The sequence below is a fragment of the Anastrepha obliqua genome, chromosome 4 (assembly GCF_027943255.1).
Source record: "Anastrepha obliqua isolate idAnaObli1 chromosome 4, idAnaObli1_1.0, whole genome shotgun sequence".
NCBI classification, from domain to species: domain Eukaryota; kingdom Metazoa; phylum Arthropoda; class Insecta; order Diptera; family Tephritidae; genus Anastrepha; species Anastrepha obliqua.
The window spans coordinates 97,213,875-97,236,714 of record NC_072895.1 but is presented as its reverse complement, the minus strand read 5'-3'; the positions used below and the strand labels follow the sequence as shown (position 1 = coordinate 97,236,714).

At 36.3% G+C, this 22,840-nt stretch overlaps 3 protein-coding genes across 6 annotated transcripts; 1 reads left to right on the top strand and 2 right to left on the bottom strand.

Moving 5' to 3' along the window:
- Nucleotides 1–1,284: 1,284 nt before the first annotated feature.
- Nucleotides 1,285–12,608, bottom strand: LOC129243909 (transcription factor Dp). 4 transcript variants are annotated; one of them, XM_054881347.1, is made up of 11 exons: nt 12,414–12,608; nt 11,698–11,990; nt 6,539–6,681; nt 5,317–5,371; nt 5,146–5,237; nt 5,000–5,070; nt 4,616–4,931; nt 4,323–4,558; nt 4,158–4,240; nt 2,901–2,984; nt 1,285–2,736 (listed from the first exon to the last, which is right to left on the bottom strand). In XM_054881347.1, the coding sequence occupies exons 2-11, from the start codon at nt 11,792–11,794 to the stop codon at nt 2,537–2,539; spliced, it is 1,377 nt and encodes a 458-aa protein (XP_054737322.1). In that variant the 5' UTR covers nt 11,795–11,990; nt 12,414–12,608; the 3' UTR covers nt 1,285–2,536. The 4 variants fall into 4 exon arrangements, with proteins under 4 accessions (XP_054737322.1, XP_054737324.1, XP_054737323.1 ...); XM_054881349.1 differs by having other exon boundaries at nt 11,698–11,903; XM_054881348.1 differs by having other exon boundaries at nt 12,439–12,608.
- Nucleotides 12,609–13,599: 991 nt separating this feature from the next.
- On the bottom strand, nt 13,600–15,092 carry LOC129246104 (ribonuclease H2 subunit A). The gene is made up of 2 exons (XM_054884649.1): nt 15,025–15,092; nt 13,600–14,947 (listed from the first exon to the last, which is right to left on the bottom strand). The coding sequence occupies exon 2, from the start codon at nt 14,821–14,823 to the stop codon at nt 13,684–13,686; it is 1,140 nt and encodes a 379-aa protein (XP_054740624.1). The 5' UTR covers nt 14,824–14,947; nt 15,025–15,092; the 3' UTR covers nt 13,600–13,683.
- A 4,310-nt stretch (nt 15,093–19,402) lies between these two features.
- Nucleotides 19,403–22,840, top strand: LOC129245601 (WD repeat-containing protein CG11141). The gene is made up of 5 exons (XM_054883868.1): nt 19,403–19,709; nt 19,910–20,194; nt 20,254–20,893; nt 20,958–21,534; nt 21,803–22,840. Exons 1-5 carry the CDS (start codon nt 19,488–19,490, stop codon nt 22,476–22,478), a joined length of 2,400 nt encoding a protein of 799 aa, XP_054739843.1. The 5' UTR covers nt 19,403–19,487; the 3' UTR covers nt 22,479–22,840.

Below are 22,840 nucleotides of genomic sequence, written 5' to 3'. Positions count from 1 at the left end.
TTTCCAATCAAACATATTTTTGTATTTAAAAAAATTATTTTTATTTATTGAAATTTATTTTTGCTCTCTTAAGTCATCTGTTTTTTGTTATGTATTTATTTATTATTTACTATTTTTTCTTATGCTTTATTTTCACACTTGATTGTAATTTGTAAATTAATTAAAACTATATATATGTAGTCTATATAAATAATAGAGCGCTTTTCAACCGATTCTTAATATGAATATACTCTTTTTAGTTTACTTTGTTTTCTTATCTCGCAGTTATGGATTTATTTTTTATCGGAAAAATTGCGGTTTACATAAAATTTAATAAAAACTATGTGCAATATCAACATATTTGATATGTTCAAAAAAGCAAACAATAAATTTAAGAAAAAACAGCTACTTATATAAAAGATATTGCCCGTGCAGCAGTTTGTGGGGTGTGACAGAAGAGTAAAAGCGAAAAAAAAATTTAATTTTAAAAGTACAGTTCGATTTTTCTATTTTTCCACGCTAAGAGCACCAGCCAACAGGGAAAGGAAATGAATGAGAAAAACTGATAAACTAACATTACCAAATTGAACAGAAATAATAATTATATTTAATAAGATAATTGTTTTTTACTTTCAACTGTATAATATGTTATACATATAGATATAAAATCAATTCTGAAGTATCTTTGCTATGTTCCCAAAAATGATACGCCTTATTGCGAAGTGTGTTTGAATACTATTTCCTAAGCACGAATTCTCAAATTTTTATTTTTTTTAATAGTGACATAAGAAAAAATGCGTGGCATGTTACGAATATTTGAGCTCTTTTTATGCGAAATTCCGAATATTTAGCTACAAGATGGCGAAAATACAAATCTACTAACTCTGTTATGAGACGTCCACTCGGATTTATAACCATCCAAGGACCGTCACCGCAACAGCATTTTCCCCAAATGTTTGGGAAGTATTTTATGTTTTTACAACAATAACAGAAATCATTGTGCAAATGTTTGAGAAGTATTTTATGATTTTACAACAATAACAGAAACTGACTGTGTGATATTCTTCAATACAATTAATAAGCATAACTTAATGGTTACCTTAAAGTTCGATTTAATTGAACTCTAATTCAGTAGAGCAACTGAAGATATGCTACAACCAATGTTGCTTTAAAATATTGTATTAGCGGCGTTTTCCAGATTAAGCAGACCCTTTAGCAGGACCGAAATCAGCAACAACATCTATATTTTTTATGTATTAGCATTTGGTGGCACTCATTACAAGTTTTATTTCCTTGTCATAGTAGCCGTTCTTTAATAGCGTAATTTTTTTATTAGTTTCACTGTTACGAAAATGGCTAGCAAAATGCACAATTTACACGTCTGTACATATGTATATTCAATAGCCGAGTACACGCTATCAGAAGGACGTCACAAGAAAATGGTCACTTTAGCTGCGATTCATTTTCAATCGCACTGCTGATTTAGTTTAATAATTTTCGTATTGTGTATTCAAATAAATGGTGACTCAAAATAGTGCTGATAATTCATGTAATAACAACTGCAAATAAATTGCAAAAAATTGACCAACAAATTCTCAAGCACAAGACGATAAAATTTAACTTTTTCCTTTTTCATGTTGACCAGTGCTAAAACGCATAAGTTGTTACTACGTCTAATCAAGAAAAATTCAAAACTAGTATTCTACATTAACATTCCTTTTTACAATCGAATTCATGCATGAAAATCATAACTCATCACATATTAAAGTCACATCCCTTTTTCTGCAAATAAAAAAATCAAAAGAGATATCAGCAAATAAGCATTCAAGTCTTATTAATTAATTCAATACATATTTGCATACAGAAATGCAAAATCATATAATAAAATAAAGTCTAACACAAGTTCCTAAAAAGGGAAAAACCAAGATATGTAGAAAAGCAACAGACTTAGAAGTTAATAAAGACTTTGTCCTATTTTCCCTTAGCAGAGTTAGGATACATACAAAATACACTCAAGCTGCGTTAGTAATGCAGTCATTATAAATGTTCAAAGTACACACACACACATGCTGGACAGAGCATGCTAGTGTATGTAATAAACAAATGGCCAGCCAAAAAACAATTTAACAATGCAGTAACATATTTTAACAGTTTTCATTTAAGAAAATACTCTCTTTCTCCACCATGACCTGCTCTAATGCAAACCTAATAAGGCCGAAATGAATGAAAAACTGAAGGAATCATCTGTTAAATGGGTGTTTACATCGGCGACTATTGTGTTCGTTCCATTGGATGTGCCAGTTAAACGACATTGCGACTGTTGCAATGTTTGCTGATCGGTTTCGGAAATTATGCTGCAATCTAAATCATTACAGCTGCCAATGCCACCAATGCCGGTATTCAAAAAACGCTGCTGTTGTCGCTTGCTACCAGGAAATCCCTCATTTGTTGTTGTTTTGTTGCATAAATATAGATTATTGTTATTGTTGCTGTTGCAGCTGCTAACTTTGTAGTTGTATGTATTGTTGCTGTTATTGTACGCAACCATGAATTCGCCTCAATCAATATCGCTATTCTCCAAAAAATCTTCGTCGTCATCATCGTCATCATCACGTAGACCACCAGTTTTGGCACCGCCTCCACCGCGACGTCCACAGCGCGAATAGCCATGCGATGAAGAATCATTCGTTAGTTCAGCATAACCGGTCATGGTGTCATCGTCGGAATCGCATGTCAGACCTTTGCCATTGCCATAGGCTGCGGAAGAAAAACAATACGTTTAAACAAATATTGCGAGTGATATTTACAATGTGTGAGTGAACTGAAAAGTTGGCTAAGAAGAATTTTGTTCTTTTTCTTTAATTTCAGTTTTTAATACATACTTCCCAACTCACAGTCTTGAGTTCTTTTCTTTATATTACCTTCTATGTATTTTTCGAAATTCGGTGGTACCAAGGTCTTTGCACGTTCGATGTCTTCGTGTGAGCATTGGCCTTTGTCTAACCCTTAAAAAAATATACATCAGGTATCATAATCATAATACATACTAAATTTATATTAGCATAGTAAATTTATATACACTTAAAATATGATTATCATTATTTAGATACTGGTATGTATACCAGTACTAAAATATTTATTTCACTGTTGGCAAGCGGGGCCATCAGCTCTGAAATGACAATCGTTTTTGTTTCGCTTAACTTCATTACTTCACAAATATGTGCCGCTCTTCCTAATTTTTTTGTGCTATTATTGATTATTTCTAAATGCAGTACATAACTCGCGATATAAGAATTTAAATTTTTAGTGAACTTTTAACTTCTGAGCTGGTGCTTTCCATTTCAATTCAACCGGGCTATTCGGGTCAGGTTCTTCGATTTCGATGTAACTCAAATATGTTGCTCTCTGGTCAAAATTATGACACATATTTTTTTGTTCGCCCGAAAAAAATTTTTTTCAAGATTTATCGGCAATTTGTTTTTTGGCCCAAAATCGATTTTTTTTAATTATATAAGAAATTTGTTTTTTGAAATGCCCATAACTTGGTCAAAAATTAACCGATTTTAATAATTTTGGGTTTAAAATGATCGTCATTACTTACGCAAGCGACTTCAAGTGTATTTTTTTTTTTTATAACTTTTTCCAAATCAAGAGGACACCTCAAACTTCAATTGAGCTGAATGCCCAGTAGTTAAAATGAGTTGTTTTTGAGTAAAAAAACCTGTTTCGCACTTTTTGTTTTTTGCAAAATAAAAAATCTTCAACTACTTTTTTGCAATTGTTTCTACATGAAATCGCTCATGTAAGTAATGGCGATCATTTTGAACCCAGAATCATTAAAATGGGTTCATTTTTGACTAAGTTATGAGCATTTAAAAAAAAAAATTCTTATATAATTAAAAAAAATCGATTTTGAGCCGAAAAACAAAATTGCCGATAAATCTTGAAAAAATTTTTTTTCGGGCGAACGAAAAAATACGTGTCTCATTATTTTGACCAGAGAGCAACATATTTGAGTTACATCGAAATCGAAGAACATGACCCGAATAGCCCGGTTGAATTGAAATGGAAAGCATCAGTTACGAGTGAATTTTTGTATTCTCAAATAAAAAAATTACTACAAGGATATTTAAGATCTTGGATGTAGTTTATAAACTGACAATTTTTCTTGCACTTACCACCAAGTAAACCCATACGTTTCAGTACTTCGGCATCATCGTGCATTTCGAATTGATCATCAAATTTGAAAATATATTCCGATCTAGCAAAGTTGCAAATTTTGCAAAAATAAAATTTTATCATTGTTCATTAGCAAAGGTGCAATTGTTTCCAACAAAACTCACTTGTCATTCGTAACACTGCAATTAATTTTTGTCGATTTGTGCGTATTCACTATGATAAAGGGTAGTTGTATGGATGAGTTAGGCGTTGGTACATTGCCCTGCCGTTCCGCTTCTTTGTTGCGTTCGATCAGACTCTTGAAGGCGACTTGATGCAGTAACAACTCATTCAGTTGTTGATGCTTCTGTTGTATGCGTTGGCGACATTCTTCATTTTGTCTTTCCAGTTCAGAGCATTGCTACGAAAAATAAAGCATGCCTTCACGCTCAAGTAGTAAATGTGAACTTATAAATACCTCAGCTGAATTTGATGGCAAACCAATCCAACGTATCTCCTTTTTGTCTTTTGAAATTATTTCCATGGCCATAAGTACGTTAAGAGCATCATAGACACGCCGACGTATATTCTTTTGATCACAGTTTGCTGAATCAATGGAATTCATATGAAGTTCCTCAGCGACCAATTCATCGGCCACTTCATTGTAGGTGGTGACGCCCTTCTCTTTGACTTTTTCACAAACCTTTAGAGCGAAATGTCGCAACCCTTTGCCTGCCTTTTCGGGCTTGCGTTGCCTTCGTGCTGAATTTGAATGTGGGCTGCTGGTAGTGTGTCTGTAACAGCAGAAATTAGCAAATTAACGCACACAGTACATCATTCAAAATCCCCTAAGGTAACTTACAGTTTTGATTTCATTTTTGTATTATTATTTGGTGTGTACTTCGTGTAACCCTCCTCAGTTTTCACGGTGACCTGAAATGTGGTAGAAATTATTAAAATATACAATAAGTTCTTTAGAAGAATTTTTAAGGGTTTTATTCTTCTTACTGTTTCTGGAGTTTCGTATTTAATCGTTGTGAATGCTGGCTGCTGATTACTGCCACTATTTTGTGTTGAAATAACAGTATATGTGTTAGCGCCTATTGAAAAAAAAAACAAAATACAAGCAATAAAGCCGATACGTTTTGAAATAAAGTCAAAAATAATATTTTAACTTACTATCCCCACTTTGTAAGTTGTAACGGCTCAAATACTGCGATTGACATGAAGTTGCCTTGAAACGAAAAAGTAAGAGTGAAATTTTATTTGATTTATTCCCAAAGGGAGAAATATAGTTTTACTAGCTTTAACCCGCGGCCCCGCTCGCGTAGGAGTAGTTTTGAGGGATTTAGGATATGTATATAAAATAATTACAAACAATAATTTCATAGAAAATAATTTTTTATTAATAACCGTAATATTACAATACCCGGCATCTGTTGCTATGCCTCGTTGAATAAAATCAAAACAACCAATCAGAAAAATATCAAGCAAAATTATTTTTATTAATTTTCTATCTCAAACCGTTTTTGAACTTTGCATTTGGGTCATAGTTGAACAGCTTATGCGGATTATGAAGCCTATAGTGTGCTATAAATAGTGGGAAATAGGAAAAACTAAGATTTTTTAGATTAAATTTAAGCAAATATTCGATTATTAGTGACGAATGAGAGTGGTGGCGCGGCCTGGGGGCTGTGGGAAGAGAGTTCCATCATAAAAACATGCCTATAACCTTCATTGGGTGAAAATATGAATGTATAAAATTTTTTACGTCATTTGGTGTTGTCGTTTCGTAGTGTGCGCGGACAACGTACAGACATTCACCTTTATAGTATAGATTTCATTTTAGGTTTTTATTCTGCACCGAGGTTGTTGTTGTTGTTCTTGTAACAGGCATAAATGCAACACGCTGAACTGCCACTGCTTTTACATACATACATATAAAACAACCTCGTTTCTATGGCGCCCAAATCAAGTCAACGTTACCGGCCCAGAACTGCAAAGCAACAATCTCCGAAAATTTAAGAGTAATGTTTTAGGGCGTTGCAAAAAAAAAAAAAAACAGCATAAATTCCTATAAAATTCTTATTATAAATCGAATTAGTCAATCAGATCAAACTATCATCAGCCTCCGCGCCATTTCCACTGAAATTGCAAAAAACCCGCCAACGTAGTAATCAGCATTGCGCATGTTAGCATCATAAAACTTGCCCTGCAGGGAGCAAAGCACGGTGAAAAGCAAAGTGGCTTACTACAACCGGTTGCCACTTATGTTAATTAACTATCCCTTTAACGTGTTCTTGTCACTTACTCTCACTGTATCTTACCACTACTTTCTTCCCAATTCCCAGGCGTTATTTTTTCCTCCCTAATTCTAAATTTGTTTGCATGCATAACTTACCAATTGCGTGTATGAGCCCGCACTGGAATTAAGCGAACTGCCGCTTGCGCTGTTCACATGCACAGATCGGATAGTGGTTGAGTCGCCACTACCTATTATTTCCTGTTTGATGTCCTTTGGTCTCAGAATCTTGACGAGTTTGCCTGTAAGCAAAACAACGAAAAATATCTGTATAGTCATACTCGCAGATATGCTTATATGTATTATGCATGTGAAATTATACGTCCGTGTATGCCGTACATATGCTGGCAGTTGAATACACAATGATACAAACGGCATGTGGCAGAGAAAACAAAAACAATCATAAACACGCACATACGCAACAGTCACCGTGGCTGCGTCCGCCGCATTAAACGCGGTCGAAATTTCAAGAGACTACACTCACTACCATTGTTGGGCAGAGTCATGACGCTTTTCCATGAGAAATTCTTTACTTATTGCTTGTATGAACTTAAATGGCGCTGTAAATCTGTTGGGTATCAATTTAACGCCCTTACTACCACTCCCTATACAAATCCACATACTCAGCACCAGTTTGCAATTAAACCGTGACGTTGTTTTGCTTGCTAAATGCTCCGAGTTGATATGCATACGAATTCTTCAAAATATGTTTAGATCAATTATTACTAAACTTCCCCAATGTCAACGAGCGCTTTTACACTTTTAACATTTCATATCTTGTTTTACGTGTCTTTAGTAGCTCATTGCATTGCACACTCGAAGTTTACCTTTTCTATACACCTATATAGTTTACACTTGTCAAATCTCGGCGGCAGCTGCAGTATATAAGCGCCCCTTTACATCACAGCGTCAATGAATGGGGCAAGTCAGCAGCAGCAGCAGCAGCAGGCAAACCAAAGCACGAGTAAATAATGCGGCGAACTAGCCAACACACAAATTTCTAATACGTACGTTTTTAGCTACTCTGCATAGGGTGGCGTTGTATTGTGGAAAAATTTTTGTGAGCGGTGGGATGTCTTATTTACGCCAATTAATTATATTTCAATATAACTCGCCTGTCAGTAAAATATCAGCCTCACTTAGGTCATGGAAAATATGGATACAGGGGTAATTTATAATTGGTTTTGGTCGTTGAACTACTTCCGATAACTCCAAACTAAAAAATACGCTACAATGTTTCGGAGAAAAATGTGTGTAGATTTTATTGCCAGAATATATTTAACAGTGTTGACTTTTACAATGCTCTCACAATAAATATGGTATAGTAAGTCAAATAGAAAAAAAAATTTAATTCGTTTGTTATTTAAGTTGTCAATCACACCTCATTTCATACACCTTCGATATTGGTATGTCATTAATAAAAATAACAGAGTAGGTGATCTAAAATGCAGCCCAAGGGAGCATCTGAAGACACAATTAATCAATGAGAGAAATATTAAACAAATATGGCAACACAAATACAGCAGGAAATCTACAAGAAACGCTATAATGTTTTATAAACTATAATCGAGTTCCTAAAATTTGATTGATCTACTGAATTCTCATTTGTTTTAAAAAATGTTTTAAAAATTCTTGCACTCTTGATTCTCAAATGCGATGCCATACCGAGAAGAGCTGAGCATCTCGGTCTAGTACCGCCGGAAGAGAGGCGCATACGCTCAATCCACTACCGTCCTATATTTATTGCAAGAACCCGATCTGAATGAGAAATTGTAAAGAGTAGAGGACACGAAAGATCTCAAGGTCGAAGTACAAACCTCTATCCATGTACATAACAATCTATAAACTTAGCTCTAATTTTTTTATATTTTTATATCTATATATATAAAAAGAAGTTACATTTCCTTGGTAATCTTATAACTCAAGAACCGCCGAACCGATTGACACAGAAATTTTAATGTTCTTTTCTATCTTTAAGGAGGTGGTTTGTGTGAAGTTTGCTTGAAATCGGTGCAGCCGTTCCTGAGTTATGACATTTTATGTGAGTAATGGTTTCCTCTCATACGAAATGCCTGTATGGGAAAAACAACAACAAATACACAGCCGCTTATGAGCGTTTCTGTTGTACTGTTGTGGTTGCAAGTGTATTATGTTAATATTAATTTTGGACGAAAATATAATAAAAACTGGAGCATTCAAGGAACTGGAAAAACATTTTTAATTTTATTTATTTTAGCATTATTTATTTAGCGTAAAAAATTGAAATGGAAATTAAAGAATTAAAGTTTTTATCGGCTCTTTCACCTTACCTGTATATAGGTGACCACCACAATCAAATTTTAAAAAAGTACAGAAAAGGTGAATGAAAAAAAAATCAACTAATTCAACTGTTTAAACATTTTACGAGTTCTATAAAGAAAACTTAATATGAAAAATTTCTTGCGATATAAAAAAACATTTTATGTATGGTGGTGCGAAGCCCACTGGGAAATCCTAGTTAGTAATAAATTCTCTACATTTGTAATTATACAATTTTACTCGATTATTAGAAAAAACTTATTTAAAATTTATCTGAAAATTCAATTATGAGAAATACATATTATAGATATGCGCCTACGAAAAAAGCTGAAAATTTTTTTATATGGAATTTCTAAATTAGTTAGGTATGAAATGTTTCTTCCATTTGAAGGAGTTTGCCTTTGTGAATATGTTCTTTAAAATTACTATTTCAGCTTAAAATTTTCTACGAAAATGAGTTGAGAACGTGGCAATGGCGGCTTCTATGATACATATTTTGCTCACCATATTTTCGCCACTTGATTCTTATTCTTTTGCATGTTTACATGCTTTTGTTACTGGCGTGGCTATTTGGTTGCGTTTTTCTTTAATTTTTGATAGACACGACACTACAAAGGTTATATATAATATTTTTCTTGCCTGATTTGCAATTTTTTAAGCGCCAAGCGTTCTATTTTATTAATCCTAATTCATTGTTTTTCAATATTACTTTTATTTAGGTATGATACTCTAGTGAATAGGTAAATGATTATGCACATGCATATTTGAATAAACTGTAGTATATAACTAAAAATTGATCTATGAAAATTAATGCAAATATGTACATATTTGAAGAAGTGCAACTCCTTAGGCCTAACTGATTTTTATGTGAATAACGATTAAATTTTTATGACACAGAATGGCGTGTGGTTCTAGTGATTAATAGGGCTTTATACATGCTTATAGAGGAACATAATTACATGCTTTAATTGAGTTACCTCCGAAATTTATTTGTATACGAAATACTGATCACTAGATAATCCACGAAATTATTGAACTTTATTGTTATTACTTCATTATACCATCGGCCAGAGCTTAATACCGCTATATACCCCAAAATTGTATAGAGTTCATTTTCTACCTTTATAACAATAGCAAGTCCTTAATTAAGTCTTAACCGTTGCATGGCAGAGAAGTCTTAGGATGGCAAAAACCGATGAGCTATCATTTAAAGTTTTGAAGGTGGTGGATAACTTAGATGAAAGAACTGTAAGCGGTAAGAACTTTACGAAGATCGGTATTTTGAAATGTAAGCCGGGTGAATCCGTAATGAAATTATGCTGCCACGAAACCACATTCTTCACTAGTATCAGTATAAAGATGTCTACATATATTATATGTATATATTAGGTCTGGTCGATTTGTGGGGAGGCAAACAAATCGCCCATTGCTCTGTGAAAATCCAATTCTAGGGATCAAAATAAGAAACTTTGCCGAAGGAACCATACCTCTAAAACGAATTCTGATGTCCCCCAATTTGGGTCGAACCTTTTAGTGTCTTTTGTGGGGAGGCAAAAAAATCGCCCATTGCTCTGTGAAAATCGTATTCTAGGGATCAAAATAAGAAACTTTGCCGAAGGAACCATACCTCTAAAACGAATTCTGATGTCCCCCAATCTGGGTCGAACTTTTTAGTTTCTTTTCTCATGTAAAGACCAAAAATGGTGATATTTTGAAATGATTGTATGGGGAACACCCAGGGGAGTTCCAGGGGGTGTGCCACTGGCATGGGTGGATCGGCCGTCCAAAGTTAGTGTGGGTCGGTCATACATTTGGACTCGATTGGAGCACTCTGAATGAGTCAAAGTGGGATTTTTCGTTCGACCCAAATTGGGGGACATCAGAATTCGTTTTAGAGGTATGGTTCCTTCGGCAAAGTTTCTTATTTTGATCCCTAGAACACGATTTTCACAGAGCAATGAGCGATTTTTAAATCGACCCGCCCTAATATATATGTATATACTATATATATATGTATATAATTGGAGGGTACACGCTTTTTGGGTGTTTGGCCGAGCTCATCCTCCTATTTGTGGCGTGCGACTTGATGTTGATCCACAAATGAAGGGACCTACAGTTTCAAGCCCACTCCCAACCTCAAATTTTTTTTTAGGAGGAGCTGTTTCATGGCAGAAATACACTCGGGGGTTTGCCATTGCCTGCCGAGGGGCGACCGCTATCAGAAAAAACTCTTTCTAAAATTTGGTGTTTCACTCAGATCCGAACCTACGTTCTCTCTATACTCCGACTGGTAGTCACGCACCAACTCATTCGGCTATGGCGGCCGAAATACATCATATATATGTAGGTATACCTTACATTGGATCTAAATTTATACATAAGAATCTAGTATCTCAGTAACTCCTGTGTTTTCCCCATTCATACATACCCAGAAGTATGTAACGCCCATAAAGGCGAACCTACAGCATTCTTGAGGTAGTTCTTTTTTAATTTTAATTCTTCTAACTTTATCTGGTCTTTTGACACTTGTCTATGAATATTTATTGTCAATGTTTTGCCACATTTCCTTTTCCGCTTTGCCTTCTCTAAGCTTCTCCCTTTTGCACTATTACTCATTTTCATTTTACCTTGTTGCGACGTGCACGTCTCTTCTGATTTGCGCGCTTCCCACCCTCTTCTTTGCCGCACTTCACTTCCCATTCACATTTCCCACATACGCCGACCACCGCGATCTACACATTACGACCAGTAGCAGTAGCATAAAAACAACAATGAACAGACGTGAAAAATAACAACACAACTACGACCAAAACTGCCAGCACTAGCAGCGAGCGAAGTGAAGGTAAATTATGAAATTTTGCTCTTTTGCAGGCAAACGCCTTTTGAGGCCTCTACGGTAATTGAGTGCTATCCGCGTCCAAAAGGATTAACTAAAATATTTTCTTATTCCTCTAACTCACCGTTTGCATCCTGGATTATACAGTTGATTTCACTTGTCGAAGATGCGGCAGCAGCGGACGTTGTTGCTGTGACTATAGTCGCTGTTGAATGCGCCATTTTTAGTTTCGTTTTATCGTTGTCTTCCCTTCGTCTTTGCTGTTTTATCAGTTCAATTTCTACTACACCGTCAAGACACCTACGCACCGCAAGATGTCAAGACTATGAGCTACGAGTATAAGAATTGCGTGAATTTTTATGCCCCTTGTAATCCAAAGATATGAGCCTTGTCTCTTCTAGAATGTCAATCGAGGTCCTGCAATTTCTTTGGTTATTTTATGAGTTTAGATCCTTATCGATATCACTTCCCGCCTTCGACTCCAGCTACTAGCAGCTGCAGTAATGCCCTAATCCGCGGAAAAAAACAATTCGTACCGTGGCCCGAGACTGAAGATACTTGGGACTTTCTTTAGAGATTTTACACTTATGCTATTGCCTCTCGCTCTATGATGGCCGTGGTGCACTGGATTTTATTATCAGAATTTCCTTTTTCAGGCTATACCGTCTTCGCTTTTTTGTCGTTTTGGAGGCAGAAAAACTTTGTTCAACTCAAAATGGCGAGAGCAGCAGCAGCGGCAATTCGAATACCCCACCACAGCAGCGCGTTTTTTCTACCCGCACACAAACACACAGAACACGGAAAGATACGATTTTTCCCAGCCAATTTTTACCCACTTACCCAGCCCAGATTTTTATCAGCTTACTTGCAAAAAATCTACAAAAATCTAAATTTTTTAAATCCAATAATTTCAAACGATTCGTTGAATGTTAAGTTATTGAAATCTTTGCACAATTTTGCCTTAAAAAATTCGTGTGTGAAAACGCGACTTGTGATACTTAGACGTGCTGCAGAAAGAGTAAGCAAATCGGCATGATAGAGGCGGAAAGTGCTCAGCTGATTGTAGCGCGCCAAAGCGACCAAATCACGCATCTGGCAATGTTGCCTCTTTTCCAATTCGAAAAGGGGAAAGTTAGTTTGAGTATTAGTTAAAATGTAAATTCGAAGAATAATATCTTGGTAATCTACAATTGTTGATCCATCAAATACTAAATAAAAACAAGAACTTGCAATTCCCAACCCAGTCACCTACGTAAGCTCATCTACTCCACGTGGGAATCAATAATTTCTAAGGCATATGAAATTGGAAAGAATTTGGTAGTTAGGTTTTCATGGCTATATTAGCTGGGTGCGTTTAGTCAGTGGACAAGACAAAATGTGTCTAATTCGTTCTAAATTTATTTGGACCAGCATGCGCAGCGCTAGTCAATTTATAAGCTAATTCTATATTTCTGGACGCAATTAACCGTTTGTTTAGAATGATCCTGATTCGACCATTACCCATCATTACGATATATGTACATATATTGGATCCAGTAACTCCCACTGGGGTCGGGAAATTCAATATTCCCTGTTCATGGTTCATTTTGTGTTTATTTTCAGAAGACACGTACTAATTACCAAGAAGTTAATATTTTTAAAGGTATTCTTACTGGGTTCGAAATATATAGAAGTCTATTTCTGAATGTTCTTGACACCATTTATTCTGGTTTTATATGATTTTTGCGGTCTATGATATCAGAAAATTTAATAAATTTTCTAAAAGCGAGAGTGGCGATTTTAGACGTTGATCTGAAACGCTCCCACAGAAAATTCTATTATATTTTATCTGTTCTATTACCAGGTTTATGGATTATCTTATAGGATATTTATTCCTATAAGGGACCATATTCTATGGTCGTATTTACTTATGATAACGTAATTCAATCATTAAAAATAAATTGAGAACTCTATTTCTACACATTCATGAAGAGCTCAACTGCATATATGTATGTATGCATGTGTATATTAAATTAATATGTTTGGATTTAATAGCAAAACATTTATTTTAAGCACAATACACAATTTTCAAACACTACACATTTAAGGTCTCCCATATATGTCTATGGAACTAAAAATCAGTAACATTATCTAGAAAACGTTCCTTGAAAAATCTGCACGGCTTACGTTTCACCTCGCCCGTTTTTGTGGTTCCCTTGAAGAATTGCGTTAACTTAGGCCCAGAATACTTAGGCTTTTGATCGTCTGGCTCGTCAAATTCTACTTCGTATACTTTGTCCGCAAGCGCATTTTCGGCAGTTGACCAACTGAAACGTACAAGACGCGGGAAGCCAAAAAACATATCAAAATTTTCACTGAGAAACCGCTTGGTGACCGGATCGCCTGGATAACCACTGCCAAATTTATTTGAAGCCAACTTTATACCCTCTGGGAATTTCCACACTTTCAAAGCTGTGTCACGCGTGACCTTAGCACAGATACTGGCTGCCGATACAATTGGATAAGTAGAGTCTGCCTTTTTAGCCACTGTGATTTTGAATTGTGGAAAAATGCCTTTCAGTTTTTCTTGATATTTTTCTGGTGGTCCCACAGTATCCACATAAACTTCTGCAATGTTTACACCTTCATCAACAGCACGTTGAATGAGTCCAATGGCTGAATTCATCGATACCTCATTAAGAGAACATTTGGTGCGTCGCAACATACTGGTGCTTATAACATTGGGTGATATCAGTTCCACTGCCCAGCCGACACAAGCACGAGGCGTATCTGCGGTATTCATTTCGTTAAATATGAGCTCACGTTTTTCCTCGGTTAGTTCTTTAGAGTCCGCGCATCCCAAGTCCACCAACACTTGCTCGCTACTTATTGGACAGTACGCAATGCCATAAACCATCGGCCCAAGTACTGGTCCGCGGCCAGCTTCATCTACTCCCAACATGCATGGTTCACGCTTGCAAGTATCTGGCAAATCCTGAAAATAAACAATGTTTTTCGAGTTGTCCCGTGCGGCTATGAATGGTCCAAGACTTTTTAGTGAATCAATTTTATCCACTGGTGCTTGAGGTTCTATAGCAGACTCATCTGTCTCCCGATTTATCTCCTCTGTTGCACGATCTTCCTGTTTGATTTTAACCTCCTTCGCCTCATCTCGATCTTTCTTGGCTTCCGTAATTTCAGATTTAATATCAATTTCGCTGGGTTCTTTTTTCATAATTTTGCTGACTGGCTCATCTTGATCGGAATCCATAGTTATTTTCTTTCTAGCAGCTGCACCAATTAGTATTCTTGTTCTTGCTTCTTTGGTTAGTTCAATTGTTTATCTTTAGCGCCTTTTGGTTTGTTTACGTTTTCATTTATATGGTTACCAGCCACTTATTTGACGAAACCATTAAAAATGTGTATCTAATTTCTGTCTCAAAAACTAAAAATATATACTTAAGTAACTTACTCAAATGAAATAAAATATTCTCTTATGTATTAATCTGTAGAAATTTCTGTATAATTACTTAATTAGGCAATTTTTTTGCTTTTGTTTACTTTATTTATCGACTGACTTTGGAGTTGGGCAGCTCTACTTTAACAGCTGATTTGCGAAAGTCAACAAACTCGTTGGTGTTTACATTCTATCAGCGGATTTCAAACTAGCACCAAATTATGCCCCATTAAATTCCCCCTTGGGATATATATGGTTTATAAAAGGTGGCCTAAAATTAAACTCCGTAAAGAAAGATTTATAATTTTTGCAAATGGGGCGTGAAAGTCAAAATATCCTTTTTTATTTAATAAACCAGTTTTGCGTATAATAACGCATGCAGCAAATTGGTTATAGTTATTATTAATTTCTGCAAATAGACATTCGATATTGCCATAAAATTATACACCACACAAAAATTGGGAGAGCAAAGTGACAGTTCGGCAAGAAAGGCTGCGGCCTTGCTTTTAAAAGGACCCGACCTCTTCCTTGATATGGGACAACACACCATCAAGGAGGAGCTTAGGAGCGAAGAGCTAGGGCTGAGGGAGGTTTGCTATCACCAAACTATGGGCCTATGCCAGGCGAAATCCTTACTGGGAGGGCACGATCAAAAGATCTTTAAAAAACTCATAATGCGAATGATAAACTGAGAATGCTCACGGGCATTCTCACAGACTACTGCAAACTACGTAGTCATCTGCAAATGGTGGGGATATGGTCTACTGACTCGTGTCGCTTCTGCGACCAGTCCCAGGAAGCTCTAATGTACATTCTTCTTCAATGCGCTTCTATAGCGCGGAGAAGATTGAGACATCTTGGCCAACTGAAGCCTGAAGAAAGGTACATTCGCTCAATCCAACCCAGCTCTATTCTGAGTTTAATAAGATAACTGTGTCTGGATGAGGTATAGTAATGAGTAGACGGCACAAAAGACTATGAGGCCGAAGTGCAAATCTCATATAGCATCTAATCTAATATAAATTTTTTACAAATGAAAGCCAACCCCCCAAAAAATCTTATAGTTTTTAAGTAATTTATTGTTGAAGTTGTGTAATTTAGCGAAAAATTAGTTCTGCCATGCATCTCAAATAAAGATAAATTAAATCCTCATCCCATCATCCACACTGAACTGAAATACTCGATTTTTGTTTTGTATTTTTATTTTCATTTGCAGGCGGAATAGTTATTCTCGTTTAAAATTTGAACAATATGATATTGATATATGCATTTGCATTTAATTTTCATTGCAATATTTTCAAAACAAGTAAAATACGTGTGACTATATATTTTACGAATTGAAGTGAAGTTTAGAAGCAAATATAATATAAAGTGCCAAACTATAACGAAGAATGCTGAAGGCACTATTATTGACGTGATAACGTCTTATAATTCGATTTAACAGGCTGCACGCACGAAAAAATGTGTCGTTACCTTGCTCATTAGTGTTACCTTGCTCATTGCCGTTACCTCGCTCATATGTCGTTACCTTGCTCATTGCCGTTACCTTGAATGAACTGCAAGCGAAAGCGCGGAACGAACGACAAAGCAAACAAAGCAAACGAACGGCAACGTTCGACATCTTGCTCTCTCCTACTTAAGTGAGCGTATATGTATGTATATGCGCATATGTACATATATAAATTCACGTATTTGTATTTGCATATGCCTTCTTATTGATTATTATTAATTTGATTTACTTGAAGAATTTAAAATAAAACTAAGTTTGTTAATAATACCTGTTGTTTTAATGTTATTATTATTTTTTGACGTGATTATGTTATGTTATGTTATGTTATGTTATGTTACGTTATGCTATGTTATGTGATGTTATGTTATGTTATGTTATGTTATGTTATGTTATGCTATGTTATGTTATGTTATGTTATGTTATGTTATGTTATGTTATGTTATGTTATGTTATGTTATGTTATGTTATGTTATGTTAAAGTATATTATGTTATGTTAATGTTAACTCATTCTCTATATCCATAAAAAATATCTATCAAACAAATAAAATTAAAATTTTCTTTTGAAAAATGCAACCATTCAGTTAGTATTTTCTTATGACGTTATCACGTTAAACTATCGTCAGTAAACCGACTTTACAGACAACCTCTTTTTTGAAGTGTTGGGAGTTATAAAGGTTGCTTAGGAATTACTCCCTAGCACCTCTATCAAGTTTCATTCAATAAATTATTATATTTTACCTAAAATTTCTTATGCGGCATTACACTAAATGCAACCCGATTCAATTTCTTTTACCGTATGAATTTTGTGGATAAGCAATTTCTCAGGCGAACAACTTTGAAATGATTATCTTTTGAAAAAACCGTATCATGTAAATGCCGCTAATAATACGTTCACATATAAGTAGATTATCTACTTTTTCGTGCTTAACTCCCAATCCGTAATTAAAAAGTGAGATTACCCATATAAAATTTCTCTCCTGAAATCTGAGATTATAAAATAGTCCTAGATTATTACCGCACTTTATTACATACAACCCTGTGTTTTCTGTGTTTTATATAATTATTTTTAAGAATGACCCGATTTACACGAGGAGACATCTGGAAGGGAGACACTGGAAATTCTCTTTTCATGTCTCATTCGCGGCCACACGGGCAAAATTGTTTTCGGCAACATTTTGACATTTAATGCTTTATCATCGTCTGGTTCGGATGTATTCTCGCACGCGCTTACATGTAAAGCAGAGAGCGTTCGACTACAGTTTCTTAAATATATGAATGAAAAATGCAAACTGGTTAAATAATAAATAATTTGTTGTTTTTTTTATTGAAATATATTTATAAATTGTTGTACTTGAATAAAAAAAATTAAATTAAAAATACTTCATATGTAAATAATTAACTTGAGTATCTAGAAATGCAGGAAAAAATTAGAAATGAACATAAACATGTCCCATAACTATTTTAAATTATACCTACTTTACTAACAAAAATAATCGTGCATTTCCCAAGCAGCGTTCGGATGTTTGTCATCGTTGTTATCTTCCGTTGATTGAAAACCAACACATAACTTAGAACTTCCTTCCACAAAAGAAGAAAACGAATGAAGCAACTGTCAAAAATTGCTTTAAGATAAGAAATACGAATAAGAAGAGCAAAGCGTGTCGCCGAGTACGGGAGACAAAATCCCTTCCCTCTTCCCCGACCGTCCTTCGCCCTTGAACAAAATGTTTCCCTTCCAGATGTCTCCTTGTGTAAATGGGCACTTAGGAACAACGCCTTCCTACTGCTTGGAGCGCCATCTGTGTCTCACATTTTACTGGCAGAAGGACCGCACAGATAGTTGAGGACTTTGCTAAATTTCATGTGTGTGTTTTAGCAGCCACAATGCAAATAATGCGCAGACTATTGTGCGGGAGGCCGCCGCAGCCGAATGGGTTGGTGCGTGATTACCATTCGGAATTCAGAGAGAACGTAGGTTCGAATCTCTGTGACACCATGAAGAAAAAAAGTTTTTTCTAATAGCGCTTGCCCCTCGGCAGGCAATGGCAACCTCTGAGTGTAATTCTGCTACGAAAAAGCTCCCCATAAAAAACATTTGGTCCCTCCATTTATGGAACAACATCAAGTCGCACGCCACAAATAGGAGGAGGAGCTCGACCCAGAAAGGGTGTACGCGCCAATTATATAGATATATGTATATATTGTGCGGGAGGATACGTTTTTTGGCGTTGAGGAATGGAATTGGAGGACTTTTTGTTTGTTTATTTTTTCTTAGAAGCAGAAAAAGTAGGTTAATTTGGAAAAGTGCGAGGACCGTGCTGGTTTGTAGACATAATTCGAATAAAATTTGAGTTAGGTGTTATTAATTTTGCATTCATATAACAGAAAAAAGTGTGTGTCTATAACGTTTTATCCTTTTATTACTTATTATAAAATGTAATATCAATATTCGCATGCCTATTGCTGCTATAAATTTTGAAGCCACAGTAAACGTCGTTTACGGATTTCCTCGAACTGTTTATTACCAACAGCCAATTGCGCAATAAAATTAGCTATTCCCTCTCCTTGTTTATTCTTCATATCATTGCTAATAATTAAACAAACCAAAATATGCCATTAAAACAATTTCTGTGAAAAAAAAAACCTTTGAAAACAGTACTGACAGTTGATTGTCAATTTTGCAGGCAATCTACCATTTGCGAACGGATAGATTAATTTTGTGTATTTATTGCTAATTACTGCATATGTGAACGTACTTTATCCATTTCTTACCCATCGTACTCTACACATATTCTGAGAGTGTGGCAATGTGGCAGCTCAGCTGATTTTTTTGCCGCTTGCTTGTTGTTTTTGCTTTTGTGTTGACAACGAAAAAGAGACAAAGTAAATAAACAAATAGAAAAATATAACAAAAAAAGTGATTGTAAAAAACCTTGTAAAAATAAGTACGTAATTGCTAAACACTCGATGAACTCCAAGGAATTGTATTCGATACGAGAATGGGCGCCTCTAACGGATATAATGGAAAAGATACCTGTACGTATGACACGTGCGCTTGGTATTTTTCCAGCCGACTTGAATATCACTTGCGTCGATGCAATTTCCGAGTTTCTGGCTTTGGGTAGTGATGCTGGCATAGTTTTCTGGTACGACCGGTATAACGGCGAATTACAAAAGTTGCGCACAGAGGTAAATGAATTTTTAATATTAAAAAGGATTCAGAAGCGAATGGGCATCTACTCCACCTCCTTACAAACCGCCTAAATGACTCATGCTTGTACAGAATACACTCTTAGTTTGATGTTATAAGCTAGGAATGTTGCGTGTCTAGTGTGAGTAATTTTCTAATTTATCGTTTCCATATCCTATTTTTCACCCATCTCCATTAGTCCACTGCGCGTATTACTTGCGTGAAAATTGTCGACTCAGTGGAATATATGCTAGCAGCAGGCAATTCTAGTGGTAAAGTGAGCGTATTTCAAATACAAAAACAGCTGCCGCCTGACCTGAATTTGGTAGCGCCATGTACCCGCGCCAAACCTATCGAGCGATACACCATACGTGACTTGCACAACTGCGCCGTTAGCTGTGTGGAATGGTCCAAGAATGGGATGAAACTTTATTCAGGCGATCGGCAGGGTGTAGTAGTGCTAACCGAATTTGACTTTCAAGCTGTAAGTGCAATGCCATAGTGATAACATTTCGAGGTTAATATTATTTTTCTCAATCGCAGCACCTTAGCAAATCGGTCGAGATACTTAGCGAAACTTATGAAATTGTACAACTTAGCGTTTGCCAGAGTTATTTGCTAGTGTCTTCACTTTACCGTTCGGTGGTGTGTCAACGTAACACGATCACTGGTCAATGGCAAGTGACTCAGGTTGGAAAAAAGGATCGAAAGGTATTGACGGATTGTGGTAGCATCTTCCTACAGCAACCAACACGCCGTCCAGTTTTGATTTGTGGCCGTCCAGGTTTGCGTTTTTGGATTGCTGACGCTGAGGGAAACGTGGAGAAAACATTGCTATTTCGTGAGGCAATAGCGCGCAGTCCTACTTGGGAAATTCCTATACTAAATCCCAAAGCATTTTCGCAGCGACGCACATCTTCCAGTATCGATGTGGGAGATAATGATGAGAACGCCAGAAGTTTCGGTAAATTGCATTTATATGCAGGACAGGATATGATGATCGTAACGCACGATGAGTCAACTTTGTACGTGCTGAATTTGGATCGACTGCGCGTTGAGGCGGTGGCACGTGGTTTTCGGAAAATACTTGATTTTTGTGTTTGCGGCAAGGAGATTTTCATTTTGGAAGGAGACCGTTCATTGCTCCGAGTGGCGCCAATGCCGGAGAAGCCTAGCAAAACTGGTAGTACAAATCCTATCATTCGACTGCATGCAATTCCAATAACTTATTGATTTTTTTTTTATAGCCAAAATAATTTTTAATCCATCAATGCCACCACCAGTTCCTCTATTGGGCGCTTCTATCGCTGGTGCCTTCGAATCGCCCGTTGAATCGTTCGAACCATCTGAGCAGCCAGTGGGTAAAGCGGAAGAATGTTTTGAATTGCCACCCGTTGAGGCGCTCAATTTGAATGTACCAATTGAATTGGCGGTAGAATCGCCACGGGCCGAACAAAATCGACGTTTAGAAATTTTTAATCAAATATCAGAAATGGATTTCGATCAATCGATATTACATCACAGCGGCATATCACAGAGTGGAGGAGGGCGAAAAAAACGTACTCGGCACAGCCGCGAGCGGGAGAATCTTCCTGCTACCAGTAGTGTCCCGTCTAAAGCTCCAACAAAGTCAGAGGGCATTGTCGAAATCGGGCGTGTTGCGGAGCCGGAAACGGAATTGGAAACGGTGCACAAAGCATTGACGGCTGTGGAAGTTACGGAAGCAAAGCCGAATATAACACGCACGACTACAACTAAACCGACATTGATGAATAGTAGTTTTTGCGCATCAACAGTGGCAAAAAATAACGAAAGTGAAGAAAGGTGAGCGATCAAATTAGAGGTACAATTTTCACTTTCGCACGCGAGCCGCACGTTATACGTTAATGGAATGACCGGGATTTATAGCGGTCGAGGACTGTTACTTCAGCGGCATTGCCTAAAAATTTGAGGGGAACATTTTATGATGTTCTAGCATCAAAATTCAATTTTACTTAACTTTTTTTTTTCTTACACTCATTTCACTTCATCTCTTATTGTTTTGTTAAACTTTATTTTTATGCACTTACTGATATTTTTTTGTATCTTGTAGCAAATCAAACAAAACATTCAACACGAAACTAAATTGCGGCTTCCTATCAACACCGCTCTCGCCTGCTTCACCCGAATCGGCCAAGAAGTCACTCTCCATTAAACCCAAAAGTCTAGCTGAAGAACTCAATTTAGCTGGCATTTCGCTTGGCCCCAAACAATCTAGCTTAGACTCTGCATCACCTTCACCAACACACACCTTGCCTGCTGCACCAGCTTCCACGCCAACACCACTCAAAGAGCTCGCAGCGGCATATCCCAAACAAACAAAGGTAGAGGATGCAGGTGTACAAACAACGCCTCGAAAAAAAGTCTACTACATCGAGGAAGAGGATGATGAGGGCAATATTTACTCGGATTATAGTGCTGGTCAGCCAATTGACAATCTTTGTCATGCAGCTTTGCGTGCTGCGACACTGGTTGAGGAGTACGACAAGGACAGTGACAGCGCTGGCATATCAAATCAGTCTGCGCCCACAGCCGTTGGTTCAGCCGCAGCTCTACATTTACAATTCGTTTCCACACAACCAGTGAATGAGGAAATTAGCAGCTTTTTACCAGATTTTCGACGTGCATGTGATCCATGCGCACCACAGCCTATGGCGCATAAAGAAACTCCACCGCCTTCAGTGGAATCTAATGGCAGTTCTAGCGAATGGGAGTTTCTAGATAATTGAATCGTTGAGTAGGTTTTTTGATCGTCCATTCCCTGAAGTAATTTGAATATCTTTACCAGTGAAATCAATGTGTATCACATAAGTTTTAAGGTAGTTCGCTTTTTAAATGGTGAATGCTTGGATTAAATATCATTATTGTATGACCAGAAATCATATCGGCGCTATTGTACAATTGCCCATGAAATATCATTCTTAAATAATCCACATATGTATTATATATTGTTGTATTATATTACTAAAAATTGTGTTATTCTATAATCAAATATTTTTCGCGCTTGTCGCTTATTTTTAATTACTGTCTCGTTTTTTTTATTATTTTTAATTATACAGTATATGTTAAAAAAGGAACTCATTTATGCATT

Bases quoted from the DNA above. Each gene is read 5' to 3' on its own strand.
- LOC129243909 (XM_054881347.1), bottom strand. From the start codon at position 11,794: ATGGCGCATTCAACAGCGACTATAGTCACAGCAACAACGTCCGCTGCT. The intron at 5,071-5,145 runs GTAAGAAGAATA...ACCACATTTCAG, and splicing joins AATACGAAACTCCAGAAACA to GTCACCGTGAAAACTGAGGA. The intron at 4,241-4,322 runs GTGAGTTTTGTT...CAACTTTGCTAG, and splicing joins TGCAGTGTTACGAATGACAA to ATCGGAATATATTTTCAAAT.
- LOC129246104 (XM_054884649.1), bottom strand. From the start codon at position 14,823: ATGGATTCCGATCAAGATGAGCCAGTCAGCAAAATTATGAAAAAAGAA.
- LOC129245601 (XM_054883868.1), top strand. From the start codon at position 19,488: ATGAACTCCAAGGAATTGTATTCGATACGAGAATGGGCGCCTCTAACG. The intron at 20,195-20,253 runs GTAAGTGCAATG...TCTCAATCGCAG, and splicing joins CCGAATTTGACTTTCAAGCT to CACCTTAGCAAATCGGTCGA. The intron at 21,535-21,802 runs GTGAGCGATCAA...TGTATCTTGTAG, and splicing joins AATAACGAAAGTGAAGAAAG to CAAATCAAACAAAACATTCA.